Below are 20089 nucleotides of genomic sequence, written 5' to 3' on the forward strand. Positions count from 1 at the left end.
CCTCCCTGGGAAATTAGTTGCGAGAAAGATGGGTGACTGTATCTTCTGTTTGCAAACAGGCAGAGTAAAGGGTCCAGTTTAGGGCCCTTAAGGTTACATTTAAAGATACAGTACAGCTATCGCTATTATCATAGAATCATAGAATTGTAGAGTTGGAAGGGACCCCAAGAGTCATCTAGTTAAATCTAGTCCTATTCTGGTGCAGGAACCTCAACTGAAACATCCATGACATATCACAGGGCTAAGAAACAAATTAAAATCATGCTCATTGAATATGACTTGAGCAAATAGACAGTTATGGGGGGGGGGGAATCTCAGGCTTTAATATCAAGATGCCCTGGGGGTCACAAAGATACACCACAGTAGATCATTTTGCAGGATATGATCTGCTCAAGTAAAAGAGAGCTACTACATGCAGTACCTTACAAGGTTGCTTATTGGGTTGAGACACCCAGTGATATTAAATTCTTGACAATAATCTCTTGAAGAATATTCTCGAGAATATTCTCAGTTAATGAGAATATTAGAGAATTTTCATTTAAAATAGGAGAATATTCATTTTAATTCATTGAAAATGATATAATTAGTTAATATACATGTTTATTCATGGGTAAACTTGTTCAGATGGCAACCAAAAACTGTACAGATATTTTATTCAATAGGGCAATGCAGTGAATTCACATTCTTTGATACAAGTAAATTCAGTAATAGGCTATCTTGTGCTTCTAATAGCTCTAACGGTAATATATTTCAGTATGTCAATCTCTGGTAAATGGCATGTTGTACCATTGAATGGCACTGCCAAAACCAGTTATCGGCACTAAATAAAAATATAGAAATGTCAACTGATCAACTGTTTAAAACAAGGCCACCTCACATGCTGTTACACATAACTGTATAGGCCTGGTATTTTAAGTGTATAAAGCATTGAAGCTACTTTCTGTAAAAATATATATCACACTATATAGCCAAGAGTATAGAATTGCTATGAATAAGGTCACACCAAAATAGAAAAAAAGGCTATTACATATTTCTGTAGCTCAGAACTGCCAATGGTGAATGACACAATGCCCAGTAATGTAACTGGATAAAAAAAAAAACATTATTCATTACTGACACTGGCAATATCACAGCTTAACTTATTATTTACTAGATTTTTTAAATGTGGGTTGTAAAACTGGTTCTTACGTTAGAATTTACAGTTTGGGGAGAATATTCTCTGGATAATTTTCTAGCAGAGAATATTCTCACCTCACATCACTAGAGACACCACAACCACACTTGCAAAACAGATAGTCGACACTGACAGTGTCAACAGCCAGAGTCCTCCATAGAGGTGGGAGGGGAGGGAGAGTGTGAGGAAATAGGTGATGAAGGGAAGGGAAAGAGCCTAGCAGCAGATCTCTGCATACAGAAGGTCCCAAGTTCAATCCCTGGCATCTCCAGGTAGGGCTGGAAAGATTAACTCTCTGAAGAACTGCTGCCAATCAGTGTAGACTATACAGAAGTAGATGGACCAATAGTCAGACCTGGCATAAGGCAGAATCCTGTGCTCCAATGAGCACCAAGGGCAGTGCCAACCGTTGGTTCAAAAACCAGATCCTCACATGGGCTGGAGTCAGAACGTGTGTTTTTTTACAGTCTGCAGATGTATGAGAAGGTCAGGCACCTAGGGAAAACCATAATAGACACTCGTACGGGCAAGAGCACATTTATTAAAAGCAGATGAGATACCTCCAGCTGTTCATTTCAAATCAACATATAGTTATTTATCACCTCTGCTGCTTTCCCGCTTGCCCGTTCTGTCTCCCAGTTTTCTTATGCTTACTTTGAGCACAGCTTGTGCTCAAAGCTGTGCTCAAAGTAAGCATAAGAAACGTCCTGTTTGGAATCCCAGTGGAAGCTGAAGTGTTTTCGACCCTCATTTTCCTTGGCTCAGCCAGGAAGGAGAAAGAGACCTGGGTTTTTGTTTTTAAACGTTCACTGTTTGTTGGAAGAAGAGCTGAGATGATTTGCAATGGGAGGGTTAACTGCTTATCCCCTGATTTAAAAAAATGGGGACAGAACAAGGACCAGATACTTTTTGGAAACCCACAAGTGGAAAAAGCAGCAATCTTCTACTGTTGTTCCCCAGGAACTGGTATTCAGAGGCATGTTGCTTCTGATACTGGGGTAACATTTAGTGATCATGCCTAGCAGTCATTGGTAGCCTTATCTTCCATGTGTTTGTTGGAAGGGAGTTATTGGTTTGTTTTTGTTCTTGCACTTGCTTTTATTATGTATTTTGTGTTTGTATTTTGTATTTTTACGTTCAGGACTGCCCAGTGATCTTCGGGTGAAGGGCGGCATACAAATCAAATCAATCGTCAAATCCTCTTTTTAAAGCCACCCAAGTTGGCATCAATCCATACCTCCCGCCTTAGCAAATCCCATCCTATGCAGATTCAGTTTCCCCACCTTGTATGAAAAGTTTCAATTTGTTTTTAGTCTATTGTTATTTTAACTTTTTGAAAGTTTTATTGCTGCTAATCTTATTGATAACTTTTTATTTTAAAAAATGCAAACCACTTGGAGAGGTTTTTTTAAAAAATTATGAAGCGGTGTATAATTTTAATGAAATAACAGTTTTGGTTTGGCAAGACTTTGGCAAATCACCTCTGTGTGATATCTGCTGCCCTAGAATGCATTTTTTACAACACACACACACACACACACACACACACACACACACACCTGTTGCTGCTTTCAGTTTTGTCACAGTTTATAATTGTTTGCACTATTTTTAATTTAGACCTAAGAAGTGAAACAGCAGGACAAAAGCAAAAAATAAGATCAAAAACTCAACCCCCCCATAAATCTATACCCCCAAAAATGTAACATCTGAAAGAAAGGACCTAAGATAGTTCTTTGAAGAGACAGGTGACAAATCACCAGAATTGCTTTCTTATAGTTCCACAGAAATAACATTAACAGTCAGGATCTTTCTTCTATCAAACTCCTATTCTAGAATTCTCCAGTGAAAATCCCTATCAAGAGGGAAAACATTTTAGGATGCATGTTTTACATTGGCGTGTTAATTACTGAGGGTGGTTGTCAATTAAGCTGCTCAGAGAAATCCCATTGAAATGAATGACTTTGCCTAAGTTGGGCCAATTAAATTCAATGGGTCTACTCTGAGTAAAACAGTTGACTACCACCCTGAGTTTCTCATTAAATTTAGCAGATATGGGATTTCCTCCATGCCCCTCTCCACCCACCCCCATTGCCCCCATGTCTTTTATGAGCATTCCTGTCTTCTGGTTGTTTTGTACAATAGGATTCTGCAGCCTATGCAAAGCTGAACTGTTTAAAAGGATGATGTAAGCAGCAATGGTTGCTTTGCATACTCAACAGAGCAATGGTCTGCAAACAAAGCATCACTACTAACAATGCAAGGCTAAGTCAAACTTTCAGACTGGAGACCCAAGTGCTCTCATAGAGACACTTTGAGATCAGTGGAGCTACTCGAGAAGCAAGATACTGCACACTGTGAATATGGTCCCCAAAATCTGACCTTCCAGAATAATAAACACTTCATTCAAGGATCCCAAATCACTTTACAAACACTGGTTCATTCCAGTGGAGAGCTTATTCTAAACTCGCCACTTTAGAATAAACTCAGATGAAACGTGTCAAAGTTTTCGCCAAACAATATCAACAAAGGCTGATTTCTCTTTTGGAGGGATTTAAATTAATTCCCTCCTGCAAATCATATCAAAAGAGGAAGCTCAGAACTTTATTCTTCGCAATCAAACTGTAAATTTAATACTTCCCCCCTCCCCAGCCTTGCTCAACATCTTAATCAAAGTTCTAAAGAAACTTTTTCTGTGTCTTGAATTTTTTAAATTTCGTTTTGAATAAATAAATGGGAAAGAGAGCAATGGAAAGGGGGTGGGGGAAAGAACCTTTCTTGACTAATACTAATAATATGGGTCAAAGTGCCAGTCATTCTACAATTAAATTGGGGAGTAAAATAGTATCCCTTTTCTCCCACAGTACAATAGTGCTAGAATATAAATTACCAGTGAAAATGAAATAATAGTTCAAAGCACATGGGGAAGCGAGCTCAGCGTTTAGAAAGTATTTTTTACGGCACCATGAAACATTGAAGACGACGGTAACCCATGTACTTTGGGGTGTGTTGGTGAATAGTCTCCAAAGAGCATCAGGCAGGATTGTAGGGCCCTATAGTCTGTGACCCCATGATATGCTTTGTTTCGCCGGGGCAGCTGCAGTTATCAACAGATGTTTCGGCAATAAATAATTGGTATCATCTCAGAAAAGGCCCATCTACCTGGGGTGAGGGGATAATGTGGGCAAACACTGTTCCACTATTACAGTCACATTAATCTCCCATCTATCCAGGTTTCTCAGGGAGTTGGCTGCAGGTGTTTATCCTGGGAGAGAGCAGACAAATGCTCTTGAGTCCGAGGGCTTTGTGAGCATTGTAAAAGGGGGTCAGCCACCGCCATAAATTTCCATCTGAGGCCACACACCAAAAAGGGAAAGGGAAAGGAGGGGACGGGGAGGAAGAAAACACAGCAAAACAAACTCAGAATCACAATAAAACTCCACTTAGCACTAGGGATTTGTAAAGCAAGGGCGACAACAAAACCCTCCCACTTTTACCAAGGGGCATGTAAGGTGCTCCACGCAAGTTAAACCATTCACTTACAGAAGGAGAGGGAAACAGTGATTTAAGGAGGCAACTCCTTATCCTACCTTGCACCTAGATACAAATAGCACCTGGTTGCAACCAACAGGTCCCTCCCTCACTTTTAACCCTCGCTGCAAACACAGCAATTGTGCTGCAGAAAATTCCCAGCGGTTGTTGGAGCTCTGGCCTACGCAGGTTTAGGAATTGCTTGCTGGATCAGGCCAATAGCTCATCTAGTCTAGCATCCTGTTCTCACAGAGGCCAACCGGATGCCTGTGGGAAACCCATAAGCAGGATTCGAGCACAAGAGCCCTCTCTCCTCTTGTGCTTTCCTGCAACTGGTACTTATGCTGGTGGCTGTCACTGCCTCCTATAATTAAAAAAACAAATAAATTTTTATTTATACCCCACCCTTCCTGGCTCAGAAAACCGGGCTCAGGGCAGCTAAAAACAAATTTAAAACACTTAATTGATGCAACAAAAAACAGCATAAAATACAGTATAAACCATGAATAACAATAAATTCAGAATTCAAAAATCAATTTAGGGGGGAAATCCATCCAATAAACATTAGATGATCACCAGGGCTAGCGGGTTAAATTAGTCCTATTTGGGCCAGCGAGGAGACCAGGGGAGAATTAGCTGTGGGATCCCAGAGCAGGTAATCTTCATAAAAAGGGGAGGGGGAGGGAAGGAAGGAACGGGGAAAAAAAGATCAGGCTAAGTTCAAATTGAAAGCCAGGCAGAGTGAGTTCCATAGTTTAGCTATGTGTTGTGTGAAGAAGAGGAAAGTTTTTCTCCCTCTCTCATTGTACCAGAACTTGGGGCAATACAATGAAGCTTAATGTTGGAAGATTCAGGAAAGATAGAATAAACTATGGATTTTATTCCCACTAGAGGCAGTGATGGCCCCCAACTTGGATGGCTTTAATAGAGGATTAGACAAATTCATGGCGGGTGAGGCTATCACTGGCTGTTAACCCTGATGCATATATACTCCCTAAATGGCTGAAGGCAGTAATGCTGCTGAATGCCAGTTGATGGAAACCACAGGTGTTCTTATGCTCAAGTCCTGCATCTGGTTGGCCACTGTAAGAAGAGGATGCTGGACCAAATGGACCACTGGCCTGATTTAAGAGACTTTCCTTATGCTCCAATGTACGTAAAAAATGTGTATGCAGTCCGGAATGGGGGGCGGGGAGAGGACAGAATAAATAGAGAGAAGTTCCTCTCTGTTCCTCAAAAGACTGGAATCATAGGGTAGTCCGATACGATTGATTCAGGATAATCAAAATTAAATACAACTTTACTCAGCCCATAATTTACAGTGAAAATCACTGCCTCAAGATGTTGCCAAAAACCCAACCAAAACCCAACACAGATGGCTCTGAAAGTGGTATAGTCAAATTCTTGGAGGATATATCTATCCACTTGCTATTTGCTAAGATAACTAAAATTGGACCCACCGCCTTCAGGGCTTACACCTCAGATGACATATGTAACAACAAGTGAAACTTGTCTGCATCATGCCTGACAAGTGACCTTCAAAGGGGCATTTAGCTGCAACTCTTGCAGATAGAGTGCTGGACTTGGACCTTTTAGACCATTGGTAAGCCTTTATATCTGTAATTGCACACATCTGTATTTGTTCCAAAGAACACATGAAGCTCCTGAATGAGTGGGCTTCTTCAGTCACTGGGGGAAGCCCCCTTGTGCAGGATCTCCATGTCTACAGCAGAGAAGACACTGCCTTCTGGTCCATATGTAAACAAAATCAAGGCATTAACCCCAACACAACTGATAAGAGTAAGAACGCGGCCACAGAATTAAATGTAACCAGGATGACAACTGTCACCTAGCAGAAACAGCAGTGAAGGATGGGGGTCACCTATATAAAAGGAAGGCTACCATCTGTTAGGCCACTGTACATCTAAGTGCTGTGAATGCAGGTTTCAAAGGCAGGTGTCATATACTTCATACCAGTAACTCATGCAGCCTTGCACTGATCACATCTTTCAGGTTTGTTTTGTCTTCCAGGTCTACGGCTTGTTTGTATTGCCACTTTTCTGGCACGAAGGGCCACTTCATTTCCTTTGCCTCTTCGATGAGGGTCCTCAGATCATCAGGGAGCAAAGCTGAAAAGGTCAAAGTGCAGGTAAGCGATTCAGGTGCGAAGGTTAGGAGGTGGTACCTGACCTGCTGAAAGCATTCCCTCCACCGTTTTTGTCTCTCAGTGGCTGCAAGCTGTCACTTCTCCCAGCCGCAGAGTAATAATGAGAGGTTGCCTGTCATCAGGTGACCTCCCGTGCTCTGCCCTGCAGGTAAACTAGAGCTGTCTGTCATTAAGAGAAGGGATTTTATCAAGGAAGTGAAAGACTGTTGTTGCTTTGTAGGTGTGAGAAGAGAAAAGGAGGCAGAAAGGAGCAGAGGAAATGGATTCCTCCACAGTGTGAAAATGAGAGTTTGGAGCCCTTAATGTGTAACTTAATACCTAACTCAGTCTTCTGAGTCCAGAGGCAATATACCTTTAAATACCAGATGCTGGAGACATGTAACAGGGGAAAGCCATTGCTGTCATGTCTGACTTGCTAAGTTATCTGGCTGGAAACAGAATACTGAATGGAATTTTAGTCCAACCCAGAATGAAGGGTCTTTGAATAAAGCCTTTGGCTTAGGTCTGAGAACTGTAGTTTCTTAATATTCCCGATTAATGAGTTGGGAGAAGTTTAAGAAACAGCACTCTTCCTCAGAATTTGTCTTTTGCAGAAACTTAGGAAAACGATACAAGGAGAAGGGGACAACCGAGGACAAGATGGTTGGACAGTGTTCTCGAAGCCACGAGCATGAGTTTGACTAAGCTGCAGGAGGCAGTGGAAGACAGGAGTGCCTGGCGTGCTCTGGTCCATGGGGGTCACGAAGAGTCGGACACGATTAAATGACTAAACAACAACAAGGAAAAGGATGGTGAATGAGATTTAGCAGATGGAAGGGTTGGTGCAAAGTCAGCCTGTCTGGAAATCCCTGAGACATGAAGAGCTAAGGCCAATGCAAGCTGGATGAGTTCATTTCTAAATGTTCAAGAAGGACACTGACAAACTGGAACGTGTCCAGAGGAGGGCAACCAAAATAGTCAAAGGCCTGGAAACGATGCCTTATGAGGAACGGCTAAGGGAGCTGGGCATGTTTAGCCTGGAGAAGAGGAGGTTAAGGGGTGATATGATAGCCATGTTCAAATATATAAAAGGATGTCACATAGAGGAGGGAGAAAGGTTGTTTTCTGCTGCTCCAGAGAAGCGGACACGGAGCAATGGATCCAAACTACAAGAAAGAAGATTCCACCTAAACATTAGGAAGAACTTCCTGACAGTAAGAGCTGTTCGACAGTGGAATTTGCTGCCAAGGAGTGTGGTGGAGTCTCCTTCTTTGGAAGTCTTTAAGCAGAGGCTTGACAACCATATGTCAGGAGTGCTCTGATGGTGTTTCCTGCTTGGCAGGGGGTTGGACTCGATGGCCCTTGTGGTCTCTTCCAACTCTATGATTCTATGATTCTATGATTCTATAAATCCCTGCTCCTGTTTCCACTATTCATCTCCATCCTGGATAGAAAGAAGTAGTATCTAGGGAAGCAGTAGTAATACTAATAAATGAAATGACATTGTTATTGTTTGTGTTTGTTACTATGGTGTGTATTTTTGTATTTTTATTGTAAACTGCTCTGTGATCTTCAGGTGAAGGGCAGTATAGGCATTTAATAAATAATAATAATAATAATAATAATAATAATAATAATAATAACAACAAGCTTCAGGCTTTGAGTTCATATAATTAGTTCAAACTGCTGCCATAAATGATGCCACACTTCTTATAAGCAATATGTGATCATTGTAGGATTTTTTTTTAAAAAAAAACACCTGTTAAGGAAGAAGACATCTGCAATTGGAGCATTTAACTAACCTGCAGGGATATAATCCAATGGAACAATCATACACACATTGTGACATTATTCATATTATTGCCTCTTGGACTCAAAGCGGATAGCTAATACAAAAACGAAAATCTAAGGGAAGTAGGTCCTAGGGAATCTCTGAGCCTTGGTTCCTTTGCTGCTTGAACTAGTTTACCTGAAGGGCCATGTCTAATGTAGTGATTAAAAGGGTACTGATGTACCTTATCTGTAACTAAGCCGATTATTTATCATACTCTCCAGCATTTAATAAGGGAAACCGAAGAAGAAAGAACTACCTGATTAGAAGTTCAATAGCCCATTCTAAAGAGTGATAATAAAGCTGAAAGGAATTTGTGACAAGGAAACAAAAGTGCCTTTTGTGGGATGAAATGAAAGGAAACCTTACAAGAAAAAATACACCAGCCCTCTACACATAGCCTATATTCCCAAATGCCAAAGAGCTACAGACAACTATCATCACAGTGAAAGGAAGCAGAAAACTGTACACAAACAGAACAGGCCCTGCATGAGGTGGATTTAAATTTCCCCAAATGTCATCATGATTGATTCACTCGGGCAAAGTAGCTGGTACTATTGAAACAGCAGAACTAGGTGGAGAGTCACATGATTTGTCTGTCAAAAAGGAAAATCCTGTGTGTGTGTGTGTGTGTGTAAACAAATAAGCAAACAAAATTCAGATTTATCTATTTTAATAATCGTCTGCTTAACATAGGGCCACTTCCTTGCAGCAGTTTATTCTGCGCTTGGTGCTGCTTGTGCAAGTCTGTTTTGCACAATGTCCTCACTATGATGTCCTTATCAAAATGCCATCCCATATTCCCTCCCTCCATTTAGTTCAAATGGACTGTTTCCAGGAAAATAATACATTTAAAAAAAAAAAAAAACCCAAAGCTTCTGCAGAAATTATAGATCCAGATTAAATGAAGGCAGTAGGCAAATGGGTTGCCATTTTGATGAGGACTAGGTTATTTGAATGCTGCGAAATGTGTTTGCTAGAGCAGCACCGAATCCACACTAAGTATCTGTGTGGAAGCACCCAAGACCCTACTATGGCAGTAAAGGGATGGAAGGAGGAAGTATGGTCAAAAGGATTTCAACCGTGACAACTTAATCGTTAGGTAACGTACAAAGTCAGAATTTATGGAAGTACAAGCTTAGGCTCCGAACTGGCAAAACTTTTTGCAAAAGTACTGCAACTATTTAGTATTTCTAAGCAAAATTCCTAGAGATCAAGCCCCATTGAACAGAATGGGTGTTACTTCAGAAGAAAAGCACATCTTGTGGTAGCTTTATTTGGAGTAATTAATTTTGGAAGAGCTAGCCATGGTAATCTGCTGCAGGAAAAACCCCATAAAGAGGCTTCTGGATACAATAACAAGTCTTGTGGCACCTTAAGAAGCATCTGCATCCCCACAGTTCAGCCTGGACACTGAAGCCCAGCACTGAGGGCCTTCTGGGGTTCCTTCACTGCACGAAGTGAGGTTGCAGGGAACCGGGCAGGGGGCCTTCTCAGTAGTGGCACTCTTCATGTGGAACGCCCTCCCATCAGATGTCAAAGAGATGAGCAACTATATAACCTTTAGAAGACATCTGAAGGCAGCCTTGTATAAGGAAGTTTTTAATGTTTGATGTCTTACTGTGCTTAATGTTTTCAATTTGTTAGAAGCCACCCAGTGTAACTGGGGCAACCTAGTCAAATGGGCATAATAATAATAATAATAATAATAATAATAATAATAATAATAGACTAACAAATGGATCATGGAACGACTATGCACAGGCAAGAGTTTGCTTCATCAGATGACCTAATAGATCATCTTCCTATTTCAATAAATGGTTTCTTCAATAAATGGTTTCTTTTTCATATCATATTCAATAAAACAAAAACTCTTTCAACGTGTCACTGGTATTGACGTACCGCTCTTCAAAGTATCCGTTGCCTGCAAATCTTCCTCTAACACCCTGAACCATTTTTATTTTCAAAACACTTTTGTAGATGATGAACTTTTATATAGAGAGAAAAATATCTGGGAATTCAAATGTAGGGAGTTGCATTAGGGGAAACGGTCAAATGCTTTAATGAAGGGGATATACTCTCAGTGAAAGGACAGCAAACAGCCGCCATTCAGAAGTTGCATTATTTCCCCTCCCCCTTTTTTATAATTGAAATTTATGTGCATCGCCAAACTTTGGAAGCATTGTTTTTCTTAAACGAAAACCGCTCCTTATAGCCTCATGTTTACTGAAGCTTTAAATGAGAACTGACAGCAATTCACTGGTACAAAGTGGGCTTCCTTCCCTGCCTGCCTCCTAGCTCACATCCCATTCATGTCCTAGAAATCCAGTAATCTTTTGACACTTATCTGCTAGGAGATTGGGGGGGGGAATAGGGCAGGCCGGGGATGGGGTGGAAGTTTAGGGCAGTTGGCTGTTTTGCACCCAGTACTTGTCACTGAGATCTCACCTCTGTACTGCTGATGCCTGCTTTCGTCTCTCTTAGACTGGTCCTGCACCTCTGGTGAGATCTGATCCAGCATCTGTTTGCATTCCTGCAACAGAGCGGCCATCGTTCTTTGATTATCCATGCTGCTCGCTTGAAAATTGGGTGGGGTGTGCGCGTCTTTGGGTGTATGGCGATCAATTACCGAGGAGAAGACACAAATTCTAAATGAAAAGGATCCTTTCTAGGCCGAGATACCTGGTGAACAAAAGAAGGGGAAGGATGATTAACTAAAGCATCATCAATTATCGGCAAGGCTCAAGCAGGGAGGGATAATAGGGGAAGTACATGACAGTCTCAGAGGACTTTATTAGGGAAGGGTGTGAAATTACTCTGGGGTCCGTGTACCACAGCATGGAGAGAGGAGGTTGCTTTTCAATACCCCTGTAAAAAGCCCCAAACAGTGAAGTGGCCAGCCACATGCGCACACATAGAATCCATTTGCACACATGTTGGTTCCATGCAGTCAAGTGCTTTATGCTGGAACCCTCATGTTTTCAAGACCTTTTAACCTTGCTCTGCAGCGAATCACCGTGATTTCTAGAAATGCTAGCTGAGTTACATCACATATTCTTTCTGGAGACGGTAGGAAGCACTTTGGGAACAAGTGCTTGGATAATTGTACGCACAACATGGTGGATGGGGAGAGGCAATCCCCTGCTAACCCACCAGTCAACAAAAGGACACAATTCAGTTTTACCTGCTATGTTGCTGTATCAGGGCAAAACAAAAGAATTATGAAAAACAGAAAGCAGGGGAAACAGCAACCCAATGTCTAGTTCTCCCCCCAATTCTCTGGAAAGTTCTGGTGAACCTCAGGCTGCATTCACATGGCACTTTTCATGACTTTTCCCTGATAATTTCCATATGATGCTTGAGCTTTCACAGGATGTAAAAGCCACACCTGGAACTTTAGTAGAATAGAGTGCAAGTTTAGTGCTCAATTCCATGTTAGTTGCTCCCAGAAAGAAAACGCCTGTTTGCAAATAAGGTGGTTTCTGTGGGTGCCTGGTGATGTAATCGGATGGTTCCCTTGTCAGAGATTCAGTACCCACCACTCACTGTGTTAAAAGGTTTGTGTGACTCAGGCCTGGCATATGTAAACAGTGCCAGCTTACGTGAAAGATGCAAACTGAACTGTAGCCACTTGCCGATCAATGCAAAAGATGTACGCTATCCTTCAAAAGCATCTGAGTTAGAACAATGAAGGACCCACAAGGAAAAAAGACTCCAAAGTTGTAATGAAGGAGACATGGAGTGCATCCAGATATGGGGGGAACAAGTATTCCTAATTATAATGTTAGTGTTTCTGTTTTCTAATGTTCCTTTCACATTGTGGTACTAGTTGTGTCATGGAACTGTGTGTGTGTGTGTGTGTTTTACCAATGTCACGTTGAATTTCATTCACACTGATGGATGCAGTGTGATGCAACAACAGATATCACTGGACGATGCCAGTACTGCCCCAAGCCTTCCTCACATGATGCACCACCCATGAAAATGGCAGGAAACAACTATCTTCTGGTATACTGCCCCAAATTTTGTCACTTTACTGCCACAATTTTCTGGTTTAATGGGGTTGCAAATGGATTGTTTCTGAAAGAAATTAACACAGAAATGAGCACTAAACTTCTACTAGATTTCTGGAAGTGGATTTGATGCCCAAATACAATGAGGAATTAACATTGGAATATTGGAAACAGAAAAAACTGCTGTGTGAATGCAGCCTCAGGCTGTAACATTGTACAGCTTCCGCATTCCGTTTTAAAGAACTGCTTCCAGCATCAGTTAATCGTTGCAAACCAGTGAGAATCCCTATTTACATAGGTGATCTTCATAATTTTATCAAACAACAAGGAGTGGCAGCTTGAAGGATAACAAGTTTATCGTGTCATAAGCTTTTGTGAACAAGGGCCCACTTCATCAGATGCAGGAAGTGTTTTCCTCTGTTACGTTTCATGCACCTGAGGAAGTGGATTCTGGCCTACAAAAGACTGTGTTTGCCTTTAAGGTGCCCACGAGACTCTTTGTTGTTCTTGCTGCAAAAACAAAACAAAACAAAAAACACACAAAAAAACCACGCAGCATTACTCATCTGGCAACTCTTAACATTACTTTCTTTAAAAACTGGGTGCAATATTGGAGCCATATTCACAGTATAAAATTCTGAAAAACCAATTAAAACCCCTAAGCCCCTTTCGCTCTCAAGGCAAAAATAAATAAATAAATCTCATCCTCATTTTGATCTTTAGGCTATGCTACAATTCCAGAGAGACCAATGAGGAGGAAGAAACAAAGACCCGAGGAGCTCCACGTGGAGACTGCATTTATGGATTAATCCCAACAGGGAACAAATAAAGATCGTCCCAGGAGTGTCCGGTGGGGACTTAGCGCAGTCAATTGAGAAAAGCAAATCATTATTTAGGGCCAGGGCTGTTTTGACTTTCAAATAAACATTTTTAATTATTTTAAGTGCTACACTGAAACTTCCCCTTTCTCTGGGTGGAAAATTATGGTGGCCCATGAATGGAGGCACTGGTGATTATACAAATCTTTTAGTCATGTAAGGAACCTTTTGCAAAGCTGAGAGGGGAGGGATCTGGAAGCACAAGGCTCATTACTAACATTAAGGGTTTTCTTATTTCCCTTTTTGGGGTTGTGTGTGTATTCCCTTCTTCTCTAAAGTCTCCAAACAAGTAAAAGATTGGAGTCAGTGGAGAAGAATCACTTTCACAAACACCACTATATGTAAGTAATTCAAACTGATGGGATAGCTCAGTCAGTAGAGCATGAGACTCTTAATCTCAGGCTCGTGGGTTCGAGCCCCACGTTGGGCAAAATATTCCTGCATTGGACTAAATGGCCATTGGGATCTCTTCCAACTCCATACAATGAGGCATACAGAATTTCCCCATTCTGATCTGTCCATACTCTGGCTCTGGTTTCCCTCAGGAGTAACTTCAAGAGTGATACAAGCTTGGATTCAAGAACTCTGCTTGCGGAACAAAGCTTTACTGACCCACCTGTGTAAGCACTTCAGTCCCCACCACCTGTCATTCAGGAAGAGTTGGCGGAAACTTCTGGAATGACAGAGAATGTGGCTTTGCAGAAGCTGCCCCCACCTAACGTTTGCTGGTTTCCTCATCTCACTTGCAGCTCCTCGTGGCAAATTCTAGGTCATTCTGGAGAGTTCCCTGACTTCCATGAGGAATTGCCTTCCGCTGGTGGCAAGGAATGCTCTAGCTCTGGTGAGATTGTGGTGCCAGGTTAAAACAGATCTTGTTCTCCTAGGCATTCGGTCATGCAAATCTAGGCAAGGCTGTGCTGAACCGTAGCTATTATCTGGGATAGTTTCCTCACCAGTGGCCAATTTTAGTGATTTAATCCTTGTTTTCCTTTCAACATTATATGTATGCAGCCTTTTTGCTCTCCGCTGCAGGTCATCTAAAAAGCAAATTTAGGCTGCAGTGCTATATACCTGCTTACATTGCTAAGCTCAGCCAGACTTACTTCTGAGTAGAAAAGTATAGGGCTGCAATATTAGAGCCACATTTAAAAATGATATACCAAATGTACAGCCAAGTACAAATTCTCCCTCTGCCCCTTCAGCACTTTGAAGTATGTGCTTGTCAAAGCCACTTTGAACCCATGTCATTACGCTACACTGCACTTTGCATCTAGCCATTCTAAAGGGCCAGATTTTGCTCCCTTTGGAATTCAATAGCATGAGTCCCATGGCCCTGCAGAGGGAGAGCAGGGCTGAGCACCAAACGCCTGGCCTTTGAAAAGGTCACATTTAAATTTTAACTTTCAAGTTAATGAGGTTTCTCTCCTTATCAAAAAGAGCAGAGCTGCATTTCTTCTTTCTGTACTTTCCTACAACTGTAGTTTGAAGTTAAATGTAAATCTGAGGTAAAAATATGGTATCATAAATGATACTGCATAATATTACAGCAATATATGATTTGAAATGTTGGAATACACCACACAACACATACAGTTTGTGGGGAAGCGGCAAGTTTTTAAAACAGATTTATTGTACTGTGGGTTGTAGGTGAGCCGGGGAGGTCTAGATGATATTAACTGGATTATCAGCATTCACTTTTCTACACATTTATACCTGATGAGCTTATCTCTTTGTTTGTTACTTGGTTGCAGGATTTCCTTAAATAAAACACAAGCTCTTTGAACACACTGGTGTAAATACCATCCCAAGCAGAAAACTAAATCTTTTTTCTTTTCTTTTCTTTCACAAATAGGCCAGCACTTCTCCCCACTGGCATATGTTGAAACCACAGCAAGAAATTGGTGGGATATTTCATTTGTAATGTGCTGAATGAGAGATGAAGCATGGCTATTTGCTTGAGGCTCTGTTACCATCTTTCTCGTTTGCTGGTTTCAAGTTTAAACGCCTTTTCTTTTTGTAAAGTCTCGTATACCGAACGGCACCGGCTGTATTAAAATAAGGAAAACCCTGACTCAGGGACAGCCTTTCCTAAGGCAAGCTCTCTTGTTAATATGCACCCACATGAAAGGGTTTCTTTTCTCCTATAGAACTACAGTGTGCGTGTGTGTAAATTGCAAGGGGCTCATTGGCATAAATCTCGGCTGCGACCTCTGAGGTAAACGGGATTTACATTACTTTCTGACAAGAATTAAATGAAGGCCTTGTGGATGTATGAACAGCCTTCTAGACTGCAACAGATGGGCATGAATGTGCTCCCTAGGCAAACTATCAGTGACATCTGTGTCCTCCAAATTCTGGTGGTCTCAGCCAATTAACAGGCAAAATGGGAAAAACGGGGAGGGGGCGAGGAGGGCTGGTTCCTGCGCAGTCTACCCTACCCCCTTCCCTCAGCAGAAGCAGAAGTGCTTGTGTTTAGAAATGAGATCAAGAGTAGCCTGGAGCAGAGAGGAGATTGTATTTTTTTTTTAAAAAAAGAAACTATAGAGATTAAGCTTTACGAGATGGACTTGGGTTATATTAGATATTAGGGAAGCACTGTATACCTGATAGACCTTTATAAAGCAGGCTACGCCTTTTCTGTTGCTGTCATTTATGCACCTCCCCCCAAAAAACTCGTTATCGCTGAGGTAACAGAATTTTAGAGTTGAAATGGACCCCAGGGGTCATCTAGCCCAACCCCTGCAAGGCAGGAATCACAGCTAAAGAATCCCTGACAGATGGATAGCCAACCTGTTTAAAACTCTCCAATGAGGGAGAGTCCACCACCTTCTGAGGTAGTCTATTTCACTTCCAAACGCTGCCATTATTATTATTATTATTATTATTATTATTATTATTATTATCCCACCCTTTTCCCTTACAGGGACTCAGCTCTTACTGTCACAAAGTTCTTCCTAATGTTTAGCTGGAATCTCCTTTTTTGTCATTTGAATCCATTTGTTTGGGTCCTACAAGCTGGCTCCATCTTCTATGTCTCTCTCTCTCTCTCTCTCTCTCTCTCTCACACACACACACACACACACACACACACACACACACGTACGTATAAATACTATGTCTAAAGCTGTTCCTACTATTCTCTATGACAGGGGTGGAAAACCCTCAGGCCTGAGGGATTAAGTGGATTATGCAGTTAATTATATGATGGTCTGTTTGGGACTCTGCACAATAACATTGTTTTTAAAGCATGCACACACAAAAGACAGCTGAGTACCATTTTATCCATATCAGCAGACTGCGGGTGTGGGACACTGATTGGTATAAGGCCACCTATAGAGTAAGTTGTTGTTGTTGTTGTTGTTGTTATTTATTTATTAAATTTGTATATTGCCCTCCACCCGTAGATCTCAGGGCTCTTCTCTACATTAAAATAAAAGATAAAAACACACAAAATACATAATAAAAACAAAAACCAATAACCCCCCTCTCCCCACACATTTAATAGGGTATCAGATATAATCAGCCAAAGAGGAATGTTTTTGCCTGGCACCTAAAGGTGTATAATGAAGGCGAGTTCATGGCAGAGGAGAGACTCAAAGGCCTTCTGGATTAAACCTCACAGCACAATCCCATGCATTTTAAACTTGGATTTAAGAACTGCTGTATTCGGTGGGGCTTAATCCCAGAAAAATGTTCATAGGATTGTAGCTCCAGTCTCCTAGCAACTAGGTTGCGAATAACATAATGTTCAAAGCAGCCTATAACCATTGGGCCATAATGCTTCCCTCTACAGGACCGCAGGAAACTTGTCTATAGTGATTCAGACCCATTGGTCCATGCAGTACTGTCAGTTCTGACCAGCAGAGGCTTTCCAAGGTTTCAGACAGAAGTCTTTCCCATCTTACCTGGCACCTCTTTGCATTAAAAACATCTGCTCTGCCACTGAACTACATCTTTTCCTTGAAACAATATTTCCTTACGATATGATTTGTTCACATTTGCTATTCATTTGGGATACTAGTACACTAAAATGCAAAACTTAATTATATTTTGTTTCTTAAGAACATAAGAAGAGCTTGCCAGTGGATCTGAGTGCAGCAGCACCAGTTTTCAGCAACCGGTATTCAGAGGCATGTTTCCTCTGACTTCTTTATAGCTGGGAGTTTGAATATGTTACAGGACATTCAGTTTACTACAGCTGGCATAAGGACTGGTCTTTCATCTTTTCCCTTCCTGTGAGTTAGCTGTTATAACAGAAAGCAAATTAAGGCTGAGAGCTAATTCATACCCCACTTTGACTAAATACAGCACTCTGTCCACTGGGCTATACAGTATTAGTCCTCAAAGTTTTATCTCAGTGAGTTTGGCCTCACTGAGGGGCAGTATTTCAATATGGGTAGGAAAATGAGAGTACCCCTAAACATTTTTTTTAGAAAAAAGCATCGTGTGTGAGGATTCACGCGAGAAGCCCTATTCGCATCAGAGTGAGGAACTTTGTGAGCGTTATGTGGTTTACAGCTCAGAAGTTGAGATGCAGCTAATTTTGCAAAAGAACTGAAAACACGCTACCGGTACAGTGTGCAGTGAAACATTTGCTATTCATGCTTGAGGCTAGAACACTAAAATGCAAAAGTGTTTCTTTCCCCCTGAGAGGTCATGGCAAGTTTTGCCCATTTGCCCATGAAGAATGAAAATGTTCTATAGGCTTCGACGAGTCCTAAGAAAGGTTTAGAGCAGAAAGTTCCTCTAGTTCATTTCGAAAGCGTGAGCTCACATTACTTGCTAGCATTTCAGCTCCCTCAGCCCAATAGCTTAGGATTTGGGCGGCTGGTTGGTTGGGGGCGGGGGAGGTGGTGGTTATTGCAGTTTTGAAGGGTTTGTCTCTGTAGACATGGAGAGCTGATGATACATATTCATGAATGAGAAGTCTTCCCAGACCCTGTTAACGTTGACAAAGACTACGCTGTTTCACACAGCGAGTGGATGGGAGTTGCGGGTGACGACGGCTGCAGGAAAAGATTAACTCAAAAAACAACCTTATTCCTTGCGTCACTTGGCCTTGCCTTCCTAATGATTTCCACAATTGTTGCTTTGGGACAAGACTGTCATTCAGAGATGGCTCCTTCTAGCCATATTCAGATAACAACAATTTCCTTAACTTCTGTTTTATTGGACACCACCAAGTAAGATCAGAACAGAAAGGAAGCAGTTTCACTGATTCACAGGCTGGAGTTTGGTCACTTCAAAGGTAACTTTGATCTAGAAATATGTGGTGTACCAAATTCATTATGTCTTTTTAATGAGCTTTTCAAATTTATTGCTCGTAATGTCGATTCCCTTTTCCACATGCAGCCATGTCTTGTGAGATGGTCGTATTTAGAGAGAAACAGTCCAAACTTGTACTTTTAAGGTCATTACTAGGGGAAACAACAGGTGCTTTTGTTCTCTAAATTATGACTCCCCCAAGATTCTGCCTTTGGCCACGTATTTCTTTTACTTTGTAAAATCCCCCTGCCCTACTGGAAGTGCATATGGAGGGTAGGCATAATGTGGGACTAATGAATAGAAGAATTCATTGATAGAAACCTAACGAGAAAAGTGGGTGCTTTCAGATATGCCACCCAAGCCTACATTTGTCCCAGGCAACAACCAGATTTCAGCATGGCTTCAGAGCACTGGCATATGTAGAGTGGAGATAGAAACATAGGCCACATTTGCATTTAGAATGCAACATAAAGAATAATCTGGACATTTCTTTGGTGGCCCACACAACCCTGTCTTGCCACCAAGGGCCGTTCTCCTGGAAGATGATCACTTGGGGATGAGGGAACAAGCCACGCTAGGTTTGGCCTGGGACCGAATGCTGCTCAGACCTGACCATGGGTTGGTTGTGCATGGGTTACAGTTAAGAAGAAATCATGGTAACGGTAATTAAGAACAGTAAAAACAGAGTGGTGGAAAAAAAACGCTTTAAATAGATCTAAGCTCATTATTATTATTGGATTTTAACGTGGTGCTATGGGAATGGTTCAATCAGTGTAAGCATTCCAGCTAGCCAGACAGACCGCCAATCCTCTCCTCTCCTGCATTCTGTTCTAGAATGCCCCCCAATCTAGAACAGGGGCATCCTATTCATGCAGGGGAGGAGGGGAGCCCTGCTATGCTAGGAGAAGCTCTTCTGCAGTTTTCTGCTAGCCGGATTTGTTGCTTTGGTTTAATTATTTAGTTGTGTAAATAATTATATTTTATTCTGGGATCTCTTGATGAAGGATGGTATATAAATAATAATAATAACAATAACAATAGTTGAATCCCACCCATTATTAGCATTAGATCACCATCAATACCATTATAATTTTAGCACTGCATTTAGTCCTGTCCATTCATCTGAAGAAACCTTGATTCTCCATTTCTTTGTCATGTTGCAACAGGGGTGGAAAACTGGTGGTCCTCCAGATATTGCTGGACTACAACTCCCATCATCCTTGACCATTGTCCATGCTGGTTGGGGATGATGGG

At 41.5% G+C, this 20089-nt stretch overlaps 1 protein-coding gene across 3 annotated transcripts in view; it reads right to left on the bottom strand.

Moving 5' to 3' along the window:
* The window catches only part of ALPK1 (alpha kinase 1), a 52201-nt gene that overhangs the window by 22554 nt on the left and 9558 nt on the right, over window positions 1-20089 (bottom strand). For 2 of the 3 annotated variants that reach the window (XR_008332265.1, XM_053403750.1), the window contains exons 2-3: window positions 11128-11361; window positions 6677-6831 (exon numbers count right to left, since the gene is read on the bottom strand). Coding sequence is in view for 2 of the 3 variants with exons in the window: in XM_053403750.1 (XP_053259725.1) it covers window positions 6677-6831; window positions 11128-11248 (276 nt within the window). In the remaining variant the exon portion in view is untranslated. Of the gene's footprint in view, window positions 1-6676; window positions 6832-11127; window positions 11362-16844; window positions 16928-20089 lie in introns of those variants that run through there. The other variant, XM_053403751.1, reaches the window with a different exon arrangement.

Source organism: Podarcis raffonei, chromosome 9, assembly GCF_027172205.1.
Source record: "Podarcis raffonei isolate rPodRaf1 chromosome 9, rPodRaf1.pri, whole genome shotgun sequence".
In the NCBI taxonomy this organism is placed as follows: Eukaryota; Metazoa; Chordata; class Lepidosauria; order Squamata; family Lacertidae; genus Podarcis; species Podarcis raffonei.